This window comes from Monodon monoceros, unplaced genomic scaffold (assembly GCF_005190385.1).
Source record: "Monodon monoceros isolate NGI ecotype Baffin Bay Population unplaced genomic scaffold, NGI_Narwhal_1 Super_Scaffold_2, whole genome shotgun sequence".
In the NCBI taxonomy this organism is placed as follows: domain Eukaryota; kingdom Metazoa; phylum Chordata; class Mammalia; order Artiodactyla; family Monodontidae; genus Monodon; species Monodon monoceros.
This window is the reverse complement of record NW_021703776.1, coordinates 24842365-24865643: the sequence shown is the minus strand read 5'-3', so window position 1 is coordinate 24865643 and position 23279 is coordinate 24842365. Positions and strand designations below refer to the sequence as shown.

The 23279-nt window shown below is 37.6% G+C and overlaps 1 protein-coding gene across 1 annotated transcript in view; it reads left to right on the top strand.

Annotated features, from left to right (window-relative positions):
• The window catches only part of CACNA2D1 (calcium voltage-gated channel auxiliary subunit alpha2delta 1), a 486952-nt gene that overhangs the window by 84370 nt on the left and 379303 nt on the right, over window positions 1-23279 (top strand). Inside the window, exon 2 of the mRNA XM_029233044.1 lies at window positions 2382-2463. Coding sequence (XP_029088877.1) covers window positions 2382-2463 — 82 coding nt within the window. The remainder of the gene's footprint in view (window positions 1-2381; window positions 2464-23279) is intronic.

Here is a 23279-nt window from a genome sequence, read left to right as displayed (position 1 = left end):
TTAAGAACATAGTATAGGGGGCTTCCCTGGTGGCGCAGTGGTTGAGAGTCCGCCTGCCGATGCAGGGGACACGGGTTTGTGTCCCGGTCCGGGAAGATCCCACATGCCACGGAGTGGCTGGGCCCGTGAGCCATGGCCGCTGGGCCTGCGCGTCCGGAACCTGTGCTCCGCAACGGGAGGGGCCACAACAGTGAGAGGCCCGCGTACCGCAAAAAAAAAAAAAAGAAAAGGCTGACAGACGGGAGCCAGGGGGCTCAGTTCAGGGTGAATGCTCACTGGATAGAGCCAGCGCTGCGGTGGGGAAACCGGCTTCAGTCCTTGAATTACAGCTTGCTCTCTTATGACAGAAGAGTTACCTGTTTAAAAAATTTTTTTTATTGAAGTATAGTTGATTTGGATAGAGCCAGCGCTGCGGTGGGGAAACCGGCTTCAGTCCTTGAATTACAGCTTGCTCTCTTATGACAGAAGAGTTACCTGTTTAAAAAATTTTTTTATTGAAGTATAGTTGATTTACAATGTTGTGTTAATTTCTGCCGTACAGTGAGGTGACTCAGTTATATATATCCTTTTTCATATTCTTTTACATTATGGTTTATCACAGGACACTGAATATAGTTCCCTGTGCTACACAGTAGGACCTTGCTGTCTATCCATCCTGTATAGTATAATAGTTTGCACCTGCTAATCCCAAACTTCCAATCCTTCTCTCCCCCCACCTCCACTCCCCCTTGGCAGCCACAAGTCTGTTCTCTATGCCTTTGAGTCTGTTTCTATATTGTAGATATGTTCATTTGAGAGTTTATGTTCACTGTCAAATGAACATATCTAAGAGTTACCTTTTAAATGTATAAATTATTTGTATGCTACTGCAGTATACTGAAACTAAATAAATCACAATGTCAATAAAGAAAAAAGAGGGAAAACATTTAGTATTTATAAAATCCAAAGAACAGAATAAATAAGCAATGATAGATACACATACCATATATATGTAGAGAGAAGTTCAAATTCAAATACAAATCATTTCCTATCCTTATTAGTGTTTTCTTATATTTGCATGGACAGAAAAGAACACACACTTTAGGTCTTTTTGAAACATGAGGATGAATAAATGAAATATATGAAGGGATTGCAAATTAAATTTAATTTATTAGAATGGGGAAAATTGTGTGGTATTTGGTAATCTCTAATGACAGGAAAAATAAGATAGACCATCAGTTTAGAATTTTCTAAAATGTTCTGACATCCATAGCTTGTATTTTAAGATCTCCATTACGTTAAAGTATATACAGTTGTCCCTTGAACAACATGGGTTTAAACTTCGTGAGTCTATTTATAGTAGATTGTTTTCCAGTTAATGTACAGTACTACATGATCCATCATTGGTTTAATCTGTGGATGCCAAACCGCGGATGTGGAGGGCTGACTGTAAAGTTATTTGCGGATTTTCATCTGCCTGGGGCTTTGCACTCCTAACCCCCCACATTGTTCAAGGCTCACCTTTACATGAAAAGGATTTGAACTGCAACCTTCAATCATAATTTTAATGCTCAAAAACATTTCTTTAAAACTTAAGCCTTGATCCAGTAATTCCAAATCTAAGAGTCTAGCTAAGGAAATGAAATACTTTTAAGCTTAATGTGTACTGAGATATTTGTTGCAGTGAAATTTTTAGCAGTCAAAGCTGATGACATTCTAGTTATCTTTTAAAAAAGGAGGATGGTCAAGTATATTATGGGATTTAGAGATAAGGGAATATTAAGTGGCCATTAAAGTACAGTGTTTATAAAATATCTGTAATGACATGGAAGGGTATTTATCATGTGACTGATGGAAAAAAAGATACGTGAATTTTACATAATATGTGCTTGACCTTGTGAAAGAATTTTAAAAAACTTGAAGGGAATACATGAAAATGTTAAGTGATTATCCTTGGGCATTGGAATTATAAGAAATTTAAAAATATTTGTCATTTTCTGGCAGTTTTCAAATAGTCTACATTTAGCACACCCTTAGTATTATATTACGAAGGCTTGTAAACTAAAGGGTAAAGTTTAGTTTAGAATATTCCATTCAGTAACTTGTTTTTAATGGAATTTTCGTAAAAATTAAGCAAACGTTTACCCTCATTTGTCATTTTTCTCTTTTTGAGTTGGGGATATTTTAGCATCCTAAGAGGTTGACCCCTAAAGGTTCGTTGGTCTTGTCACTTAAAAGTGGGCTGGGGGGGTGGGTAGGTACAGTAGGAGCTGCGAAGGAGGAGAAAGGCTTAAAGGTAATTTAATGAATTATCTGCGGATAATCTTTGCATATAGAATGTCAGTCTGTGGCCTTACTTTGTGAGAGATCTGATAGAACATTCTCTTCTCTGATTTCTGCAGCATCAAGTCATGGGTGGATAAGATGCAGGAAGACCTTGTCACCCTGGCAAAAACTGCAAGTGGAGTCAATCAGCTTGTTGATGTGAGTAAAGTCTCCCAAAACTTACTAATCATTTCTTTAATTTGCATGCAGTTCTTTCCTCTAAGAAACTGTCTTTCTATATTATAAATAGGACAATTTTTCATGTGAATCTGATAGTGAAATTCTGAGAGGGACTTTTGGTGCTGCCAGTTACTGCCATCCCTAATAATTAGTGAGGTGTTCTCACTGCACTTTACAGTTTATATACAGCCTTCCCTTACATGAGTTCATATGATGTATAGTCATCCCTAAAATTCAAATTGGGGTGTCCTGTTTCCTCCCATCTTCAGAGGATATTAGGATCTTTTGTATAGTGGTGACTTTAAGCCCTGTGAGGGATTCTTTTGAGTATCCTCAGTGGGAACATATCTTCATTCTTTGAGGGTAGATTTTATTTTCAAAAGCGGTTTACAATGTTTATAGCCATGCCTAGAGGCTAGAGTGAATCACTGAGATGGGTCGTACAGACTTTTGTGCAAGGAAAGGAGACACTATAAAAGATTGTTTTTCTTATGATTTATGAAATGACTATGAATGTCACTCTAAAATGATTTTTGATAATAATAGCAACATGTAAATATTTGTGTAACATCTTAAATAGATCATTTTCCTTGGGTAAGAGCATGTACATATATAGCTTCCGTAAGATTTATTAAATTTTAAGCATCATTTCTTTAGACTCTCACTGCTTTCATTTCAGTGTAAGTAATCTAACAATTTGAAAGTACCTTCATCTTGTGTTGTTAGTGATGCAGTGAGGTGTTTTGTTTTCCAAAAATGTGGTGGATCAATGAGGTGAAATGGTATAAAAGTGGTTTCATGTATGATCTGTGAATATTTATTATATGAATATTTATATGTGAATATTCCTCTCTGGGAGAAACTAGAATGAATGCTTACCCTGTGTATTAATAGGAATTCATAAAGAAACCTTACTAAGCATATACTTCAAAATATTATTCCAGAATCTCTTCATAACACAATTGTAGGTTTCAAACCGAGTATATGTTGAGTAAATTTCAATATTTATGAGATGACATAAGGAATATATTTTGAAATGAAGTGTTCTTTCTGAATAACAATGATCGAATTAATTCTAATGAACAGTTATTGAGCACACAGCATGTCCCAGGCACTGTGCAGGCTACCAGGGGTTGACAGAGACACACTTCCTCTCCTCAGAGAACTGACATGCTAGTAATCAAAATCTCCATTTTTGAAGGTGCAAAGATGCCTGAAGGCTACTGTTAGCTGATGTTTGGGATCTGCAATGATTCACTGTGGGAAAATAAATTAGAATATGAAAGTGTGTAGGGTAATAAGTAAGCCTCTATGAAAGTGATGGCATTTGTGGAATGAGAAAAAAAGAAAAGAGAATTGACAGATTCTGGTTAAAAGTTATGTAACTCTTTTTATTGACAGATTGAAATTAAAAGTAAACTGCTTTTGGGAGCTCTTCTTTACTCCTCAGTGTTTTATCAGCCTCAAAAACCACTTTCTTGGCTGAACTCTTTTTTTACTTTTGGTGTTAATATGTGAACCCTCTCTTGCCAAATCTGCTTTTTTCAATGAATCCTTAAGAAAAAAAGTCTCACCTGATGTCCATTATGCTTTATGAGTTGTAGATGACTAAGAAGAGTGTAAATATTGATGCATGATTAAATGGCCTTGTGTAAATTATGATAACAAAATAGAATGGACAGGATGGAAGAAAATCCCCACAATGCTGCTTTTATGAGGCATTGTACCTCATTACAGTGATAGAAAAAATACAAATAAAAGAATTATATGTATGTAACAAGGGAGGGAAAGAGGAATTTACTGCTGGAAGAAGAATTTAAGTATTAGGGGACAAGAAGATAGATAAATGTGTCCATATGCCTCTTTCCTTTTGCCCAGAGAGAAGGTGGTCCATGATGGGGGCAAAAGAGGTGCATTTCTTTTTTTTTTAATTAAAAAAATTTTTTTTTGGCTGCATTGGGTCTTCATTGCTGTGCAGGCTTTCTCTAGTTGTGGTGAGCGGGGGCTACTCTTCGTTGTGGTGCATGGGCTTCTCATTGTGGTGGCTTCTCTTGTTGCAAAGCTTGGGCTCTAGGCACGGGGACTTCAGTAGTTGCAGCACACGGGCTCAGTAGTTGTGGCACACGGGCCATAGAGCGCACGGGTTTCAGTAGTTGCAGTGTGTGGGTCCAGTAGTTGTGGAGCGCAGACTCAGTAGTTGTGGTGCACGGGCTTAGTAGTTGTGGTGCACGGGCCTAGTTCCTCCACGGCATGCGGGATCTTCCTGGAGCCGGGATCAAACCCATGTCCCCTGCATTGGCAGGAGGATTCTTAACCACTGCACCACCAGGGAAGTCCCAGTGGTGCATTTCTTTTTGGCCACAGGAACTTAAAGCGCAGACTAGCTGAAGGATGCCAGAGTTGAGAGTGAAATTTGTGTTGAGACTAAGGGTGTTAGATGCATGGTAAGGATCAAAAGTTCAAAAAATAGAGGAATTTAGCAGGTTTGGGGTTGAAATTCAATATTTAAAAAATGATGATTCCCAAATTATTGAATGTAGTTTTTACTGGCATCACAGGGCACATCTCGCTTTTCACCTGCGGGCTCAGCTGCAATGAGGGAACATAGCTAAAATTGGACATCTTTGCAATTTTATGAAAATTACTTTGGGCATCATAAAATATTAGCCCAGGGAAGTCTGATAAATAGTATTGAATAAAAGCAGTACCTTAACTTTAAAAATTAGAGATTTTGCCCAGGTACCTGATTAACTTCTGTTAAAGATCAGGAATGAATAGGCTTATGTAGTACTATTAGCCCTGATACATTCAAGTTTTAAGATATCTTTTATTGGATTTTTCCATTTCTAATCACATATTGGGAGAATACACGTCCTTCAATTGCATATGATCATCCACAAAGTAGATTAAATAATTGAGGAAAGAGGGGCTTCTCTGGTGGCACAGTGGTTAAGAATCCGCCTGCCAATGCAGGGGACACGGGTTCGAGCCCTGGTCCAGGAAGATCCCACATGCCCCGGGGCAGCTAAGCCCGTGCACCACAACTACTGAGCCTGAGCTCTAGAGCCCACGAGCCACAACTACTGAGTCCGTGTGCCACAACTACTGAAGCCCCCACGCCTAGAGCCCAGGCTCTGCAACGAGAGGCCACTGCAATGAGAAACCTGTGCACTGTAACGAAGAGTAGCCTCCGCTCACCCCAACTAAAGAAAGCCTGCTTGCAACAGCGAAGACCCAAGGAGGCCAAAAATAAATAAAGAAACAAACAAATAAATAAATTTATTTAAAAAAATTGAAAGAAAAAATAAAATTAGGAGAAAGAGATAATGCATTATACTTTTTCTTAGTATAGTACTTAATATATTAGAACCTTTTAAATACAACTGAGGACTACTTTTTTTTTTTTTTCTAAATTAGTTCAAGTGTCCAAGCACTGTCCTAAGCCCTTTACATCCATTATCTTATTAATCCTCAGGATAACCTTGTGAAGTGAATATCATCATCATTAATATGCAGGAAGAAATTATTTGCAAGGTTAAATTTTTGTTCTAGGGTATACAACTACTAAATGGGATATAACTCCAACGATGAAAAGAGTCTTGTTATGCTTTAGAATATATGTTAATATTTTACCTTTTTATATTACCACTTGTATTTTGAGAAGGTGAGCAGATCTTCAGTTCGGTACAAGGTTAATATATCTGGTTATGCTACTGCTCTTTTTATAAAAGATATAAAGAAGAAGTGAAAGCTCTGCCACCAAGTATTTACTCATGAACATTTCCATTTGAGTTTCTTTAAAAAAGAAAAATGTAGAAGGAAATTCTATGATGTAAATTTACATGCAGAATTTAAAAACTTCCATTGTTCATGTGCACAGAAATGGTTTTGTGTGTATTTCAGTTGAAAGAATTGCTGCAAATTGTACAGGAAGTTTTTCCTGATTTTTGTCTTCATGGTCTTCTAACTGAAGAAAGTACACTTATTATTTTTTATAGAATGTTATAGCATATCCTTTTAAAAAATCTTAAAGACTATTATACCAGTAGTTCTTAGAGTTGATAGCTTTGTGATCTAGCCAAGATGTTTATTTATTAACCTCATGGTGTTGCTGACATAGTTGACATAATCCATGTAAAATATTTATTGACCTATAATCAGAACTCAACAAATGTCATTCATTTGTTATATTAATTGAGGGTATAGTATTGTATTAGTTGGAGGTACAGGCGGAACCAATGTAACAAAGACGTAAGGTAACCGTGTATTTTTCTCTCATATGACAATCTCGAGGTGTGCAGTCTAGGGTCAGCAGAGTGGCTCTGCCATCCTCAGCATATGGCTTCCTTCCTGGGTCCAAGGTGATCCTTTCAGTTGCCCTTATTTCCCAGCCATCATGCAAAGGGAGAGAGACTAGAAGAGCAGGTACACAGTCCCTGTAAGGGTAAGGCATCTTGTGCCCATTCTAGTGGTCAGAACTTATTCTCATGGCCACATCTTAACTGGAAAGGAGTCAGAGAAATGGAGTCTTTAGCTGGGTAATGATACGCCTACTCTCTCACAGTGGAAGAGGGCAGAACAAAGAGTGGAGGACAGCTAGTCTTCCACTGATAGGTACTATTTTTTGAAGAGCTATATCTAAAAATATATTAAAGACACGTTAATAGAAAATGCAAGGTATATATGTATATTTAAACATAATCAAGAATGAAATCATAGATCAAGAAAAAAAGACCCCCAGATTATGAAACATATATGTATTTTTAAACAATTTGAATTATAGAAATTTTTGGAGACATTGTATTACTTTTGTTTATATTTTATTGAATAAAATTTGACATCATGTAAATTTAAGTTGCACATCATGTTACTTTGATACATTTACATTTTTTAATATGGTGGCCATCGTAATGATATTTATCACATTACATACTTATAGTACAGTATTATCGTCTGTGTTCAGTAAACCATACATTAAATCCGTATCACTATTTTAGTATTTGTTACAAGTTTGTACCCTTAAACGCTATTAGTTTTATCCCACTGTCCCCTCTCCCCTGGTAACCTCTGCTTTACTCTGTTGTTGTTGTTTTTTTACACGTTTGATTTTTTTAGATTCCACACATAAGTGATATCGTACAGTACTTTTCTTTCTTTGTCTGGCTTATCTTACTTAATGTAATGTGCTCAAGGTCCATCCATGTTGTTGAAAATGGCAGAATATTCTTCTTTCTCATGGTTGAATAATATTTTATTGTATATATATACTACATCTTTTTTTTTTTTTTTGCGGTACCCGGGCCTCTCACTGTTGTGGCCTCTCCCGTTGCGGAGCACAGGCTCCGGACGCGCAGGCTCAGCAGCCATGGCTCACGGGCCTAGCTACTCCGCGGCATGTGGGATCTTCCCGGACCGGGACACGAACCCGTGTCCCCTGCATCGGCAGGCGGACTCTCAAGCACTGCGCCACCAGGGAAGCCCTATACTACATCTTTTTATTCATTCATCCACTGATGGGCATTTGGGTTGTTTTCATTTCTTGGCTATTGTGAATAGTGCTGCAAATAAACATGAAGGTACATATGTCTCATCAGACTCCTATTTTCTTTCCTTTGGGTATATCCCCAGAAGCAGAATTGCTGGATCATATGGTAGGTCTATTTTTAAGTTTTTGAGGAACCTCCATATTATTTTCCATAGTTTTTGGACTACTTTACTTCCCACCAATACTGTGTAAGGATTACTTTTTCACCAGTACGTGCCAGCACTTGTTGTCTCTTGTCTACTTGATGATAGCCATTCTAACAGGTGTGAGGTGATAGCTTGTTGTGATTTTTATTTGCATTTTCCTGATGATTAGTAAGGTTGAGCATCTTATCATGTGCCTGTTACTCATTTTGATGACCTCTTTGGAAAAAATTTCTGTTCTACCCTTTTCTTCCATTGGATTATTTTTGTTATTGTTGTTATTGTTGTGTTAATATGCAAAATATATTTAAAAACTAACCCCTTTCTGATATTTAGTTTGCCAGTTTTTCTCCCATTCTGTAGGCTACCTTTTCATTTTAATTGTTTTTTTTTGGTTGCTGTGCAGAAGCTTTTGAATTTGATGTAGTCCCATTTGATGATTTTTGCTTTTGTTGTTTGTGCTTTTGGCGCTGTGCCCAAAGAATCATTGCCAAGACCAATATCAGTGAGCCTTTTGCCTATATTTTCTAGGATTTTTATGGTATCAGGTCTTAGTTTAAGTCTTTGTTCCATTTCGAGTTAATTTTTGTGAATGGTGTGAAATAGAGGTCCAGTTTCAATGTCCTGCATGTGTTTTTTTCAGTTTTCCCAGCATCGTTGATTGAAGAGACTAACCTTTCCCCCTTGGGTGTTCTTGGCTCTCTTGTTGAATATTAGTTGATTGTATGTACTGGGATTTAATTCTGGGCTGTCTATTCTGTTACAGTGGTCTATGTGTTTATTTTTGTGCCAGTACCATACTGTTTTTCATTACCATGGCTTTGTAGTATAGTTTGAAAGCAGCAAGTGTGATACTTCCAGTTTTGTTCTTTGTTCTCAGGATTGATTTGGCTATTTGGGGTCTTTTGTGGTTCCAAACACATTTTAGGATTATTTCTTCTACTTCTGTAAAGAATGCCTTTGGTATTTTGATGGCAATTGTCTTGAATCTAAAGATGGCTTTGGTTAGTATGGCCATTTTAACAATATTAATTCTCCCGTTCCATGAACACAGGATGTTTTCCCATTTGTTTATGTCTTCTCCAATTTCTTTCAGTAAAGTGAAGGCATTTTATTACTTTGAGACACACACACACAAACACAAACTTTTTTAGCTATTGTGCTGGCAAGTGGAGAGGATGATAGTCATATGTTAATAAATAGATGACATTTTAGAAATTAAAGTGGTCTTAATATTCTTGGAAACAAGGTTAAGTTCATAAAACATTCACTAGCAACCATTTTTTCCTTTAATACATTAATAAATTATTTCATGATAAAGTTATACCAAAATTTCAACCAGTATCTAAATGACCAGGTATTCTAAATTAATGGTTTCTATAACAATAAGAATTTGCTTTATGCAAAAGGTTTCTAAAAATAAATTGATGAATAGAAACTGCTCTTTATTTTTTCTATAAAATGCCTTGCTGAATCTGCAAAAAGTTATATTAAAAGGAAATAGAACTTTGCAAATATGTCAGAAATCCTCAGTTGCTGCACTTGATTGACTCTGCCCTGGGGAAAGCAAACCACAACTGTGGAAGCAAATTACAATCATCCGGGAGGTTAGTTGTCTCCTTTGTGTGCTATTTTATTCACACTTCCGCCTTTCCCTTTAGGAATCCAAGACTTTCTTGTAGACTCCTTTTTATTACAAAAGGAAGGGATTGATAGTTATCATTTCCACTTGGTTATTTAAGTCTTTGGTTACTCTTTGAGCCCTGGAGCAGAACATATTTGGTATTAGGAAGCAGATGTGAAGACCGTATTTTGGGAAGAGGTAGAGTTTCTCCTCATTCCAAATAGGTCTCTTATTCCTGGCAGGGGACAGGTGGGGACAGGGGACTAGCCGAACCTGGACTGAGGTGAGGCACATGATACACTGAAGGTGAAGAATTTAAGGAGGTGCACTTGTTCTGAGGGTCATAAACTTGCACGATCCTTAGAGTGAGTTAGGGGCTCCTAAAGTTTTGTGCTCTCGCTACCTCACTTGCCTCACCCTCGTCCTAGCCCTGAGGCCCAGGGACAGGAAAGGCCTAACTTGCTCTGTATCTTCTGCTCCCCATGGCTGAATGCAGAGACATTTGCAGCCTTTGGACATCACACAAATTACAGGCTACATTTTCTTTCCTATGACTTTCCCCCCAATATATAATGTCAGGTGTTTCTTACAGCCTTGTTTGATGTTTTGTAAGTCTCCCAGATTCCTCTTATGTCCCTGTAAGGTACAATGGCTGTTCTTCCAGTGTTAGCAATATATGCATTTTGAAATCTCACCCACGTTATCTGACATTGGTCCATACTTCCCCTTCTATTTCAATTTTAATGTGCTGTGTCTTCTTATAATGAAGGATGTTAGGGAAATCCAAACTTTTTGTTAACAGAGACTATTGTATCCCTCTTGTTACCTAAGAGAGTTGAAATGATGCTTGTCACCTTGTTATTATAAGACTTTCATCTTCTTTATTTTAGTTGTTTTTTTAATTTTTGAATTTTATTTTTTTATACAGCAGGTTCATATTAGTCATCAATTTTATACACGTCAGTGTATACATGTCAGTCCCAATCGCCCAATTCATCACACCACCATCCCCCACCCCCCCACGGCTTTCCCCCCTTGGTGTCCATACGTTTGTTCTCTACATCTGTGTCTCAACTTCTGCCCTGCAGACTGGTTCATCTGTACCATTTTTCTAGGTTCCACATACATGCGTTAATATACGATATTTGTTTTTCTCTTTCTAACTTACTTCGCTCTGTATGACAATCTCTAGATCCATCCACGTCTCAACAAATGACTCAATTTCGTTCATTTTTATGGCTGGGTAATATTCCACTGCATATATGTACCACAACTTCTTTATCCATTCATCTGTCGATGGGCATTTAGGTTGCTTCCATGACCTGGCTACTGTAAATAGTTCTGCAATGAACATAGGGGTGCATGCATCTTTTTGAATTATGGTTTTCTCTGGGTATATGTGCAGTAGTGGGATTGCTGGGTCATATGGTAATTCTATTTTTAGTTTCTTAAGGAACCTCCATACTGTTCTCCATAGTGGCTGTATCAATTTACATTCCCAGCAACAGTGCAAGAGGGTTCCCTTTTCTCCACACCCTCTCCAGCATTTGTTGTTTGTAGATTTTCTGATAATGCCCTTTCTAACTGGTGTGAGGTGATACCACATTGTACTTTTTTTTTTTTTTGCGGTATGCCTTTCACCACTGTGGCCTCTCCCATCACGGAGCACAGGCTCTCGATGCGCAGGCCCAGCGGCCACGGCCCACGGGCCCAGCCGCTCCGCAGCATGTGGGATCCTCCCGGACCGGGGCAGAAACCTGCGTCCCCTGCATCAGCAGGTGGACTGTCAGTCACTGCGCCACCAGGGAAGCCCTCATTGTAGTTTTGATTTGCATTTCTCTAATAATTAGTGATGTTGAGCAGCTTTTCATGTGCCTCTTGGCCATCTGTATGTCTTCTTTGGAGAAATGTCTATTTAGGTCTTCTGCCCATTTTTGGATTGGGTTGTTTGTTTCTTTAATATTGAGCTGCATGAGCTGTTTATATATTTTGGAGATTAATTCTTTGTCCGTTGATTCGTTGGCAAATATTTTCTCCCATTCTGAGGGTTGTCTTTTTGTTCTGTTTATGATTTCCTTTGCTGTGCAAAAGCTTTTACGTTTCATTAGGTCCCATTTGTTTATTTCTGTTTTTATTTCCATTACTCTAGGAGGTGGATCAAAAAAGATCTTGCTGTGATTTATGTCAAAGAGTGTCCTATGTTTTCCTCTAACAGTTTTATAGTGTCTGGTCTTACATTTAGGTCTCGAATCCATTTTGAGTTTATTTTTGTGTATGGTGTTAGGGAGTGTTCTAATTTCATTCTTTTACATGTAGCTGTCCAGTTTTCCCAGCACCACTTATTGAAGAGACTGTCTTTTCTCCATTATATATCTTTGCCTCCTTTGTCATAGATTAGTTTACCATAGATGTGTTGGTTTATCTCTGGGCTTTCTATCTTGTTCCATTGATCTATGTTTCTGTTTTTGTGCCAGTACCATAGTGTTATGATTACTGTAGCTTTGCAGTATAGTCTGAAGTCAGGGCGTCTGATTCCTCCAGCTCTGTTTTTTTCCCTCAAGACTGCTTTGGCTATTCTGGGTCTTTTGTGTCTCCATACAAATTTTAAGATGATTTGTTCTAGTTCTGTAAAAAATGCCATTGGTAATTTGATAGGGATTGCATTGAATCTGTAAATTGCTTTGGGTAGTATAGTCATTTTCACAATGGTGATTCTTCTAATTCAAGAACATGGTATATCTCTCCATCTGTTGGTATCGTCTTTAATTTCTTTCATCAGTGTCCTGTAGTTTTCTGCATACAGGTCTTTTGTCTCCCTAGGTAGGTTTATTCCTAGGTATTTTATTCTTTTTGTTGCAATGGTAAATGGGAGTGTTTCCATAATTTCTCTTTCAGATTTTTCATCATTAGTGTATAGGAATGCAAGAGATTTCTGTGCATTAATTTTGTATCCTGCAACTTTACGAAATTCATTGATTAGCTCTAGTAGTTTTCTGTTGGCATTTTTAGGATTCTCTATGTATAGTATCATGTCAGCTGCAAACAGTGACAGTTTTACTTCTTCTTTCCAATTTGTTTTCCTTTTATTTCTTTTTCTTCTCTGATTGCCACGTCTAGGACTTTCAAAACTATGTTGAATAATAGTGGCGAGAGTGGACATCCTTGTCTTGTTCCTGATCTTAGAGGAAATGCTTTCAGTTTTTCACCATTGAGAATGATGTTTGCTCTGGGTTTGTCTTATATGGCCTTTATCATGTTGAGGTAGGTTCCCTCTATGCCCACTTTCTGGAGAGTTTTTATCATAAATGGGTGGTGACTTTTGTCAAAAGCTTTTTCTGCATCTGTTGAGATGATCATATGGTTTTTATTCTTCAATTTGCTAATATGGTGTATCACATTGATTGATTTGCGTATATTGAAGAATCCTCGCACCCCTGGGATAAATCCCACTTGATTATGGTGTATGATCCTTTTAATGTGTTGTTGGATTCTGTTTGCTAGTATTTTGTGAGGATTTTTGCATCATGTTCATCAATGATATTGGTCTGTAATTTTCTTTTTTTGTAGTATCTTTGTCCTGTTTTGCTATCAGGGTGATGGTGGCCTCATAGAATGAGTTTGGGAGTGTTCCTTTCTCTGCAGTTTTTTGAAAGAGTTTGAGAAGGACGGTTTTTAGCTTTTCTCTAAATGTTTGATAGAATTCACCTGTGAAGCCATCTGGTCCTGGACTTCTGTTTGTTGTAAGATTTTAAAGCACAGTTTCAATTTCATTACTTGTGATTGGTTTGTTCATATTTTCTATTTCTTCCTGGCTCAGTCTCGAAAGGTAGTGCTTTTCTAAGAATTTGTCCATTTCTTCCAGGTTGTCCATTTTGTTGGCATAGAGTTTCCTGTAGTAGTCTCTTAGGATGCTTTGTATTTCTGCAGTGTCTGTTGTAACTTCTCCTTTTTCATTTCTAATTTTATGGATTTGAGTCCTCTCCCTCTTTTTCATGATGAGTCTGGCTAATGGTTTATCAATTTTGTTTATCTTCTCAAAGACCCAGCTTTTAGTTTTGTTGATCTTTGCTATTGTTTTCTTTGTTTCCATTTCATTTATTTCTGCTCTGATCTTTATGATTTCTTTCCTTCTGATAACTTTGGGTTTTGTTTGTTCTTCTTTCTCTAGTTCTTTCAGGTGTAAGGTTGGATTGTTTATTTGAGATTTTTCTTGTTTCTTGAGGTAGGCTTGTATAGCTATAAACTTCCCTCTTAGAACGGCTTTTATTGCGTCCCTTAGGTTTTGGATTGTCGTGTTTTCATTGTCATTTGTCTCTAGGTATGTTTTGATTTCCCCTTTGATTTCTTCAGGGATCTCTTTGTTATTTAGTAATGTATTGTTTAGCTTCCATGTGTTTGTGTTTTTTACGTTTTTTCCCCCTGTAATTGATTTCTAATCTCATAGCGCTGTGGTCAGAAAAGACTCTTGTATAATTTCAATTTTCTTAAATTTACTGAGGCTTGATTTGTAACCCAGGATGTGATCTGTCCTGGAGAATGTTTTGTGCGCACTTGAGAAGAAAGTGTAATCTGCTGTTTTTGATGGAATGTCCTATTAATACCAATTAAATCTGTCTTGTCTATTGTGACATTTAAAGCTTCTGTTTCCTTATTATTTTCATTTTGGATGATCTGTCCATTGGTGCAAGTGAGGTGTTGAAGTTGTCCACTATTATTGTGTTACTGTCGATTTCCTCTTTTAGAGATGTTAGCAGTCGCCTTATGTATTGAGGTTCTCCTATGTTGGGTGCATATATATTTATAATTGTTATATTTCTTCTTGGATTGATCCCATGATCATTACGTAGTGTCCTTCCTTGTCTCTTGTAGCATTCTTTATTTTAAAGTCTATTTTGTCTGATATGAGGATTGCTACTCCAGATTTCTTTTGATTTTCATTTGCATGGAATATCTTTTTCCATCCCCTCACTTTCTGAAGTGGGTCTCTTGTAGAATGCATATATATGGGTCTTGTTTTTATATCCATTCAGCAAGCCGGTATCTTTTGGTTGCAGCATTTAATACATTCACGTTTAAGGTTATTATTGATATGTATGTTCCTAGGACCATTTTCTTTATTGTTATGGGTTTGTTCTTGTAGGTCCTTTTCTTCTCTTGTGTTTCGCACTTAGAGAAGTTCCTTTAGAATGTGTTGTAGAGCTGGTTTGGTGGTTCTGAATTCTCTTAGCTTTTGCTTGTCTGTAAAGCTTTTGATTTCTCCATGGAATCTGAATAAGATCCTTGCCAGGCAGAGTAATCTTGGTTGTAGGTTCTTCCCTTTCATCACTTTAAGTATATCATGCCACTCCATTCTGGCTTGTAGAGTTTCTGCTGAAAAATCAGCTGTTAACCTTATGGGAGTTCCCTTGTATGTTGTCATTTTTCCCTTCCTGCTTTCAATAATTTTCCTTTGTCTTTAATTTTTGCCAAGTTGATTACTCTGTGTCTCGGCATTTTTTTCCTTGTGTTTATCTTGTATGGGACTCGCTGCGCTTCCTGGACTTGGGTGGCTATTTGCTTTGCCATGTTAGGGAAGTTTTCAACTATAATGTCTTCAAATATTTTCTCTGGTCCTTTCTCTGTCTCTATAATCCAAATGTTGTTGTGTTTAATGTTGTCCCAGAGGTCTCTTAGGCTGTCTTCATTTCTTTTCATTCTTTTTTCTTTATTCTGTTCCACAGCAGTGAATTCCACCATTCTGTCTTCCAGGTCACTTATCCGTTCTTCTGCCTCAGTTATTCTGCTATTGATTCCTTCTAGTGTAGTTTTCATTTCAGTTATTGTACTGTTTATCTCTGTTTGTTTGTTCTTTAATTCTTCTAGGTGTTTGTTAAACATTTCTTGCATCTTCTCGATCTTTGCCTCCATTGTTTTTCCAAGGTCCTGGATCATCTTCACTACCATTATTCTGAATTTTTTTCTGGAAGGTTGCCTACCTCCACTTCATTTAGTTGTTTTTTGCGGGTTTTATCTTCTTCCTTCATCTGGTACATAGCCCTCTGCGTTTTCATCTTGTCTATCTTTCTGTGAATGTGGTTTTTGACCCATAGGCTGCAGGATTGTAGTTCTTCTTGCTTCTGCTGTCTGCCCTCTGGTGGATGAGGCTATCTAAGAGGCTTGTGTAAGTTTCCTGATGGGAGGTACTCTTAGTGGGTAGAGCTGACTGTTGCTCTGGTGGGCAGAGCTAAGTAAAACTTTAATCCACTTGACTGCTAATTGGTGGGGCTGTGTTCCCTCTCTGTTAGTTGTTTGGCCTGAGGCAACACAACACTGGAGCCTACCTGGGCTCTTTGGTGGGGCTAATGACAGACTCTGGGAGGGCTCATGCCAAGGAGTACTTTCCAGAACCTCTGCTGCCAGTGTCCTTGTCCTCACGGTGAGCCACAGCCATCCCCTGTCTCTGCAGGAGACCCTCCAACATTAGCACGTAGGTCTGGTTCAGTCTCCCTTGGGGTCACTGCTCCTTCCCCTGGGTCCTGATGCACGCACTACTTTGTGTGTGCCCTCCAAGAGTGGAGTCTCTGTTTTCCCTAGTCCTGTCGAAGTCCTGCATTCAAATCCCACTAGGCTTCAATATCTGATTCTCTAGGAATTCCTCCTCCTGTTGCCGGACCCCCAGGTCGGGAAGCCTGACATGGGGCTCAGAACCTTCACTCCAGTGGGTGGACTTCTGTGGTCTAAGAGTTCTCCAGTCTGTGAGTCACCCACCCAGCAGTTATGGGATTTGATTTTGACTGTGATTGCGCCCCTCTTTCCGTCTCATTGTGGCTTCTCCTTTGTCTTTGGATGTGGGGTATCTTTTCTGGTGAGTTCCCGTGTCTGCCTGTCAATGATTGTCCAGCAGCTAGTTGTGATTCTGGTGTTCTCACAAGAGGGAGTGAGAGCATGTCCTTGTACTCCGCCATCTTGCTTCCTCCTCCCAAGACTTTCATCTTAAAAGTAAATTCTGTCTGGATTTCTAACATGTTAGGCTAGAATGTGCAAAAATATTTAAGAAATTTATTGATTAATATTTCCTGGAAGTTTATTTTTGAAGTAGAATCATTCTTCAAAGGTATTTTCATAGAATTTCCTGGATTTTGATTCACTATTATGATTTCATAACTTAAAGTTATGTTGAAATCAATACCTTCATATTTTAATATACTCAAAGATGTAAATATAAAATGTGTCTAAATATTGAGCTCTTAAGTTAGTATTTTCATAATTAATGGTTTCTATAACGTAATTAATGGTTTCTGTTTTAAGTGAAGAATTTCTTTTCATTAGTAACTCATAGGATTAACAGACCGATGCTTTGACTTTGACATTGTGGTCATGCCATCTTTATGTAAATAGAATATTCATTTTCTAGGTGGTAGATAGTTTAATCTATTAATCTGTTTACAAAAGAAGATACTGTAAAGCAGAATATAATTAATCTTGGAGATTGTGATTAGGGAATCAGCAAGATGCAGAGGCAACAACAGGGTTGGGGAGTCTTCTTTTCTACTCTAGGGAATTCTGTTAAGTAGCTGGGTGATATTAGATTTCTCTTTACCTGCTAGTCAACTGAGGCAAATGGTAACACTCTCCCTTCATTATAGAAATGTAACAGGGGTAAGAGGGAATGTAACAAGAAATGTGAGAGCAATAATAGATGCTATGCAGAAGTTAAATGCTTAGTACTTAAAAAAATGTAGCTTTATATTTATATTACTTTTGTAAAAGTAATATTACTTTATAAAAGTAATATAACTATTTTATAAAGGTAATATAATTACTTTTCAAATAAAGCTATTTCTTTTTATTTCATATTTTCTGGTTTTATTTAGAGTTGCCTTATTCCCTCCATGATGAAATGTTGTAACTAAATCAGTTACCACAGTTATGTCAGCAACCTGAGATTGTTATTATTTTGGGGGGAAAAACTTTTTTTTTTCTTAGTAGAAGGAATCTACTTGACTACAGAATGTACTGTCGGTAGAGACTGTGGACCCCCTTTACCCACCTAGTGGAGATTTTAAATAAGAAGCTGTTGTTTTAAGACAGTGGTTAATTACATTCATTTTCAAAGATACGGAATAAACTCTAAGGGGATTTCTGATCTTAGGGTGACTTTCAGTATTTTATGAACAGATTTTTAAGTGAAGTACTACTGTTTCCCAAACATGAATGGTGAAAGACTATTAAAATTTTTTTTTACCTTACAAATCTGTTCCATTAGCAATCAAGAATTAACACTTTAAGTTATGCTTGCACTTGAAGGATAAATTATTGGTTATTGTTTCCCCAAATAGAAATCAGATGGTTTGGTAATACTAATTACAGAGAGTGATGGGTAGTGGCTATGCTCTTTTCTTGTCTGTTAGCTGCGCAGAGGAAAGGGAAGCTAAAAACTCATAAGTGATGTAGCCAAGTGTTGGCTTCTTCTCTAGAACGAAGATGAATGGCATAAAAAACCATTCATTATTTGCTACTGCGCACTCTCAATATGCAACATAGAGCTGCCGCTTTTTTTTCCTGAAGACATCATTAATGTCTTTATGTCTAGAGCAGTGGTTCTCAGCTGAGGGCAGTTTTGTCCCCCAGGAGACATTTGTCAATACTTGGGAACATTTGTGATTGTCACAACTGGAGGGAGAGGGGATGAGTGCTCCTGGCATCTAGTGTCTAGAGGCTGAGGATGCTGCTAAACATCTCACAGTGCACAGGATGTCACCTCAGAACAAAGAATTATCTGGTGAAAATGTCCATGGTGCTGAGGCTGCAAAACTGCTCTAGAAAAACTGAAGAATTTGAGGTAAGAATAAATGTCTGAAATTCTTTAAATGAATACAAAGTTGTAAAAAATTGGATCTCAGCGTTGATAGCTAGCAATGGTACTTTAGAAAAGCCATTTGTTAATAAGGTATGATGGTTAAGGGCAAATTGAACTGCTGCTTTTTAAAATTCTTTTGTTGGCAGTGAAACGAATTTAGGTCGTTTGGGGTTAGGGACATTAAACAAGCCACTCACTCAGCCTATGGTTAATTATTTTTAAATTTAATAAAATCTGGTATGATCTCTTTTACTTTTAATTGCATATGAATTTTCTGGTCAAAATACATATACAATTCATATACAGCTCCAGATATTCAAAGGGAAACAAGGTAGTTTAATAAGTTAATTGTGGAATTAAAGACAAACAAAAAGCCAAGTAGGTAGTTTTTATACATATCTTAATATTCTTAATATTTTTTGGTTTTAATTTTAAGTATTCTAAGAGACTCTTAAAACTTACCGTATGTGTGAGATGTCTCCAACCTAAAAACTGAAGAATTCTTGATGTGAATCTTTTTCATGCTCACCTTAGTCTTTGTTAGAGTTATTTTCCCTATTCCAGCAATGACCCCTAGTATTTCACTTGTAGTTTTGGTTAAAAATAATCACCTGTTCCTATGTGTAATATGGAGAAAGTGAACAGGCATGTTTATGGTTGTCACTTGTTCTGTTCCTTCTTACATTTTTAATATGTTGCTCAAAAGTGTCACCGTCAAATTCTTGTTACTAGGAACTAGGGCAGGTAGCAGTATATGCTGTGGAAGGGTCGTCAATTCTGACTTAATTCTTCCTAAATAATCCTCAAGATAATGTCCCATTTGAAACATGATGCTGTCCCAGCTAAGAAGCTATATCATATCAAACAGAATGAATAGAAGGAGTAGGGAAAGTGTTATCAAACTCTCACGTTTGATGTTAGAATGCCTGTTTAATGTAGCTATCACAGGAAAAGCATGCACTGTAAATCTGAGAACAAGACATATTGTATATGCATGTGTGCATTTATGCATATTTGCATATATGTACATAATTACGTGTGTACATATATATGTATGTGTGTGTGTGTGTGTATTTGGATCATGTTTGTAGTAAACAAGCCTGTGTTATAGTTTGAATTCTTCCTATGTACTAATTGCTGTAGTAGGCACTGGAAGTTCTGAGGTAGGAGTCAGTCTAAAACAGCTTGGCGTTGACTCTATAGTAAAATACAAACCAATACCTTGAATTTTATATCTCTTCATAATAGTATCTCAATTTGCTTTTCTATATATATATTTTTTTTTCAAAGAAGATGTTGGGGGTGGGAGTTTAGTAATTTATTTATTTATTTTTGCTGTGTTCGGTCTTAGTTTCTGTGCGAGGGCTTTCTCTAGTTGTGGCAAGCGGGGGCCACTCTTCATCGTGGTGCGCGGGCCTCCCACTATCACGGCCTCCCCCGTTGTGGAGCGCAAGCTCCAGACGCGCAGGCTCAGTAGCCGCGGCACACGGGCCCAGTCGCTCCGCGGCATGTGGGATCCTCCCAGACCAGGGCTCGAACCCGTGTCCCCCGCATTAGCAGGCAGACCCTCAACCACTGCGCCACCAGGGAAGTCCTGCTTTTCAATATTGTCCAATAATTCCTTGTATCGCACACATTCAGATTTCTTTCTCTCCTTATTAATGCACATTTCATTTGAAGCGTGGCTGTAATACCATCTTTCACCATGTTTTTGACTATCATAACCCATGTGATTTAATTTCCTCTGAATTCTGACAGCACAATTTTCTATACGTCTAATATTCTTCCTCATATTGATCATTACCTTATTTTGTGTATTTATTATTAGAATCTAATTGTCATTTAGGTGTTGTGTTTTTATGTCATTATGTAACTGCATAGGTCCTTACATAGCCTCGTTTGTTTTTGGTTCAGAATAGATATTGATTTTAAAATACAAGGAAGCCCTCGTTAAAGTAAGCATTCACATTCCTAGAAAAGCCTGACATAGTACCAGTGTCACTGTCCATTCAGTCATTCATGCCATCAATATTTACTGAGTGCTCACTGCATGCCAGGCACTATACTATGTGCTGGACTGTACCAGTGAACGAAATGGGCAAAAGTCTCTGTCCTCTTGACACTAACATTGTGGTTAAGAGAAGTAGGAAATACATAATAAACATGATACTTATATGTTAGATGATCTTTGCATATGCTTAAAGGTAGCAAAATAGAAATCTGAAGCCATAAAAATTTCAAAGGTAGTGTGGTGGGGGAGGGAGGTCCAAGAGGGAGGGGATGTATGTGTATGTGTAGCTGATTCACTTCATTGTACAGCAGAAACTAACACAACATTGTAAAGCAAGTATACCCCAATTTAAAAAAAAAAGCAAAAAAAAAAACTAGGTTATTGGGAAAAGAAAAAAAAGGAGGGGGGCTGTAATTTACCTAAAATGAAGTTGTAGACTATCAAATTTGACTTTTTTTTTTTTTTTTTTTTTTTTTGTGGTACGCGGGGCTCTCACTGTTGTGGCCTCCCCCGTTGCGGAGCACAGGCTCTGGACGCGCAGGCTCAGCGGCCGTGGCTCACGGGCCCAGCCGCTCCGCGGCATGTGGGATCTTCCTGGACTGGGGCACAAACCCGTGTCCCCTGCATCGGCAGGCGGACTCTCAACCACTGCACCACCAGGGAAGCCCAAATTTGATTCTTTTAATGATATTAATATAATGCCTTTCATCTTATGAGATGAGTGCTTATATCTTCATAAATTTACGCAAACTATTGGATTAATATATTTCAGCAGTTGGTGCTGGCATTCCTTTTTTACCCAACTGTGTTAGCTGACGTAACTGACAGTATTATAGAACTAATGCATTTTAAAAGCTTGACTTTTGTTTAAGAGAGTGCGTTATTCACTTTTTTAATCGAAGGGTAAGAGGAGAGAGTTTGAAGAGCTTAGGGGTTAACTAGGAAATACTGCATATTTTTTATGGTAAAGTTCACTTTTTAAAATTCAGCTAATTTTCAAAGGAGGAAGGTAGGTGTTTTTTTTCTTTGTTTTTTGGTAAAATATATTCCAAATCAATTCAGATTTAGTGTCACTAGTTACTCTTTACCTTAGATAAAGGAGTCTTCCCATATCTCAACATCTCTCTGTGTTGGCCAGCTTAGATGATGATGAGATTTATGGTAAATTAAAAGAAAGACCTTACTTTTGAATCGTAAAATTTCTTAAGGGAACTTTCATCCTTGAAAGTGACCAAGAAAGAAAATTATATCATACTTTTGTGTTAATGCATCTTTTAGAAACAAGACTTTCTAAGTTGCTAGGGAACATGTATTTCAAAAGCCCATGGAACACTTAATAAACAAAAAAAACCCAAAAAACAAACCATCCCACATTGCAAAGTTCAACTAAAAGTAAAACTGATTTTGTGAATATCTAAAGCAGTTGAGGAGACAGTGAATCTCTTTTCCTGCCTGCGTTAGTATTGAAGTTGTATGAATTTAGCCAATAAAGATAGTGAAGTTAGAATGATGATGAGGCTTACATTGTAACATTTTCTCTTAATCCCACCTTTCATTACTATGAGGTGGAATCATATTTATTCACCCAATTCATATATATTTTTGTACAGTGTGCCATCTATGCTTTATATTTTTAGCTCTTCTGTCTAAAATTTCTTTTCAGAATCCTATACAATTATGAAGGTTATAATGGGAGTCCTGAGATAATTTCATCATATCATAAAGTCTAACGGAAATTGTACATTTCTCCCGATAGAGCTCAGTTTTCATTTCAGTGAAGTGAATCTGGCGACTAATGAAATGGACATGCAAAGTAGTAATAAATAATGTTAATCACAACTTACAAAAATGCTTCTTAGCATTTTTAGTTTTTGGCAGAGTGAATCACTTGGGGAGTGTATCATAGAACTACCTGTAAAAGAAAAATAAAGGTAGTACATTTAAGGGAACTCAGGAAGAGCCTGGGTTTCAGCAAGAATTAAAGGCATTTAGAAGATAGTTTGGGCAGTGGGAGGGAAGGTCTGGAGCTAAGGCAGCCCCAAAGGCTGAGTATTGTTTGCCTCTCAGCTGGGGGCTCTTCACAGCTAACTCACTGTGTTAGTTTTCTCTTGTTAGTGTGACAAACTACTATATATTTATCGGCATAACACAGATTTATTATGTTACAGTGCTATAGATCAGAAGTCCTTTCCTTGACTCATGGCCCCTTTCCTCCCTCTTGAAAGCCAGCTACACGGGCTGATTGCTTCTCACGTTGCCATCTCTCTGGTTTTCTCCTGCGTGGTTACATTTTCCTCTTCCACTTTTAGGACCTTTGTGATTACATTGTACTCACCAGGACAATACAGGATAATCTCTTTAAGTGCAGCTGATTAGCAAAACTTCTGCAAACTTAATTCCCCTTTGCCGTGTAATAACATAGTCACAGGTTCTAGAGATTAGGATGTATCTTTGGAAGGTCACTATTCTACCTACCACAGCCATCACTTATGTCACTCAATAGTATCTGAAGACTGTTTTCCTCCTTTCCTCTTTTCACTTTTGATGCTCCTTCTGCCCTTGATCCATCCAACTTGTCATGCTATGGTGAGAGAATCTGATTGGTTCAATATATTATCCTTGTTTATATGGAT